This window comes from Alligator sinensis, unplaced genomic scaffold, assembly GCF_000455745.1.
Source record: "Alligator sinensis unplaced genomic scaffold, ASM45574v1 scaffold846_1, whole genome shotgun sequence".
Lineage (NCBI taxonomy): Eukaryota > Metazoa > Chordata > Crocodylia > Alligatoridae > Alligator > Alligator sinensis.
Window position 1 is genome coordinate 1,005,213 of NW_005842230.1, and position 3,439 is coordinate 1,008,651.

Here is a 3,439-nt window from a genome sequence, read left to right on the forward strand (position 1 = left end):
CCGCTTCTGCCGCCTGCTGCTGCTGCGCGGCGCGGCCGAGCTGCCCTTCCACCACCCCGCGCTGCTGCCGCTCTGGTGCTACGCCTCGGGGGTCGTGCTCACCTTCGCCATGAGCTGCACTGCCCATGTGTTCAGCTGCCTGTCGCTGCGCCTGCGCGCCGCCTTCTTCTACCTGGACTACGCCTCCATCAGCTACTACGGCTTCGCCAGCACTGTGGCCTACTCCTACTACCTGCTGCCCCGCCTGCGGCTGCTGGACGCCCGGGCGCTGAGCCGCTACCTGCAGCAGCACCTGGGCTGGTATGTGGACTGCAGCCTGCCACTGGCTCTCTACAGCTCGCTGGTGCTGCCCGTGGCCTTTGTGCTGGCCGTCACGTGCACCGTGGCCTGCTGCCAGAGCCGCTCCGAGTGCTGCGCCTATCCTTTCGCCATCCGCACCTTTGTCTTCGCCATGCCGCTCAGCATGGCCTGCCCCATCATGCTAGAGAGCTTCCTCTTTGACCTGCGGGCGCACAACCCCACGCTCTTCGTCTACTTCTACCGCCGCTACTTCTGGCTGCTGGTGGCCGCCTTCTTCAATGTCAGCAAGATCCCTGAGCGCATCCAGCCGGGCCGCTTTGACATCGTGGGCCACAGCCACCAGCTCTTCCACATCTTCACTTTCCTCAGCATCTACGACCAGATGCACTATGTGGAGGAGGGGCTGCTCAACTTCCTTAAGGCGCCACCCACTACTCCCACCTACCTGGGCACCGTGGGCTACATGCTGCTCCTCATACTCTGCCTGGGGATGGTCATCAGGAAATTCCTGAATGTGGCAGATCTCTGCAAGCAGGACTAGTCGGGCCAGATATTCTCCTTGCCCTTCTTCCTAGTTCTGCTGTTCTGAGAAGATGCTGCAAACCTGAGGTGAAACCCATTGGCAAAAGAGCCCACCCCCTTCCAAGAGGAGGTCTCAAGAGGAAACCACCAGTTGCGGACCTGCTAGAAAACTCCTGCTACCATTTAAACCACTAGGCCTTGAGAGGAAGCGATCAAGCCCTGCTGTTTAACAACCTGCTGCTGCTGCCTTGCTTTTAGGGTACGAGCAGAACCTGTGTAGCACTACTGTTCAGTCTACTAGGAAACAATAAAATGCATGGACTGTGAATGCCACTTACTAACTTCAGGCCAGCTAGTCTGGTTAGGAGATGTTATTTAAATTAGCAATATATGCACATGCAATGAGTATTAGTAGGTTTTTAACCAACTCCTATGTGGAATTCCCTATCAGATTATGCACTGACATTTTTCTTCTGTGCTACTGGAGTACCTCTTTGAGGTTATGAGCACTGAAACTGGATTTTAAATGCAAACAAACTGACAGCTCTCTGTAGCTTTTGTGGTATTATAGCCTCTGTGGCTAGTGAACTCAGTTGAGTGGACACTACTGTTAGGATTTTACAGAGAGAGGGGTAAAAAATATGAATGACGGAGTTGTAATCTAATCAAGGATGTCTGGTCAATTGTAAGAGTGAAGGTTGAGTGGCTGATGTTGGCATTCAAGTCCAAAGTGAAAATCTAGAGCCAGGTCCTTAGCTGGTGTGGTTTGGCACAGTGCCATTTTGAAGTCATTGCACCAGCAAGGGATCAAACCTATGTAGTCAAAACCCAGTTGCCCTACTCACACAAAGCACTGAATGTAAGGAGAGTAGGTTTTGGCCTACAGGCCTTCAACCCTACTTGTTTTGTTTTGTTTTGTTTTGTTTTGTTTTGTTTTTTTTAATTATGAAGTGTATAGATCTGACTTTTGCTCTTGAACTGGAGCAGTCAGGTACTGCCATCCTGCAACTACTTACAGAATAAGGTACTATGGAACATGAGTACAGGAGGCAGAATCTGGCTCTCTGTGAACACTAGGTATTATTAGTTTGATATCCTTCTGCATTTTCCTAATTCAGTATGCTGCTGCAGCAGCTGGGTGTTTTTGAAGCCCTACCTATGGGGCTGTGCCCTAGGCTGCAGAGGATCTGGAGGCTGGACTTTCCTTGAGTCGTCATATTTTGCCTGATAACAACCTTACTGATGAGTAGTTTGGGTTGGGGTTTTTTGGGGGGGTGGGGGTTGTTTTTAAATACAGCTATGAGTACCTTTTCACAGCAACTCAGGCATCACCTTCCTGAAAATTCCGTTCTTGTTAGTGACCTAACATACTATCAATACTAATAAATCTAGGCAAACTTTAAACAGGGTTATAAACAGAAACATTTTAACCTGATTCAGCTAGATAAATAACCAGTATGCAATAATATAATAGAAGGAAATTGCATCTTGACATTTAGATAACAGATAACGTGTACTTCATTTTCAAAATGTATGGTCATTCCTTAGTAGAACTCTAGCCTTGTACTGTACAGGACCCCAGTTGCTCTTTTCATGCAGCATATTTATCTCTATGTAGAAATACATTTCTAGCTGTATATTTATGTCCATGCATGATGTCTTGTTGTCTCACTTAGGCATAACTCTCATTGTCTTCAGCAGGAGTTTTGCCTGACTAGGGAATATAGGATCATGCCTTTAATTTGGGGTTGGAGTCCTCACGCAAACATGGTTGTGAAAGTTGAATGCACCAATGACTCACTTTTAGTGGTGGAGCTACCTCTAGTACTGTGGAGGGACAGTTTCATGGGGACAAAAATGCCTTCAGAGTCTCCACTTCCGTGAAAAGTGGGAGTTGGGTATCTTAACTCCTATTTAGGTCTCTAAAACTGTTTCCTAGACTACTTAAGCAGACTTCTCCCAGGCACAAGGCAGGTAGGCACCTGAAAGATCAGAGGTGCATATGCTTTTGTAGGTAACAGCCTACTTTGTAAGATGCTATGGCTTTTCCCACTGTAAATATCAGTAGGACTCCCCAGTCCAATGTCTTTTTCAATTCCCTCTCATGTGAGGCTCAGCCCTGAAGGCCTTTCATTTCTAGAACTCCCACTAAAACGAGAGAGAGTTTGGAATTTGCAGGGGACTTGTTTCCATTAAGAGGCTTAAACTGCTTGAACTCATAGATGTACTTTCCTATTCCCTACTTACTTTGGAAGCTACTTGGGGAAGAAAATTTCCCAGTTCCATACCATTGATGTGACAGTTTTTGAGGCATCTTGGGCCCAGTATGAAGGGTTTTCTCTCATGCCTTATGAAGTGGGAAGCTGAAGGAAAAGGAGGCCTGCTTCACTTTCTCTGTCTAAATACTTTTTAACTATTATGGTAAAATGGGCATTATGGAGCTACAGTATTTAATAATGCAATGAAAATATATTGCATTCATTCTTTGTCTGCTGTTGGGTTGTTGACGCATCACTTGTGGCTGGGCCACTTGTTGTGTCATAAAGGATATAACTAAATTAGACAAATCCTTGGATCCCAAGCTGTGATCCATGGGCATTACTGGCCCTGTGCCGCT

At 47.2% G+C, this 3,439-nt stretch overlaps 1 protein-coding gene across 1 annotated transcript; it reads left to right on the forward strand.

Moving 5' to 3' along the window:
* Positions 1 to 7: 7 nt before the first annotated feature.
* Positions 8 to 2,048, forward strand: PAQR9 (progestin and adipoQ receptor family member 9; the record flags this gene model as incomplete). The annotated part of the gene is made up of 1 exon (XM_006027265.2): positions 8 to 2,048. A coding segment is annotated over one exon (834 nt), but the record flags the coding sequence as incomplete, so codon positions are not given.
* Between the last annotated feature and the right edge of the window lie 1,391 nt (positions 2,049 to 3,439).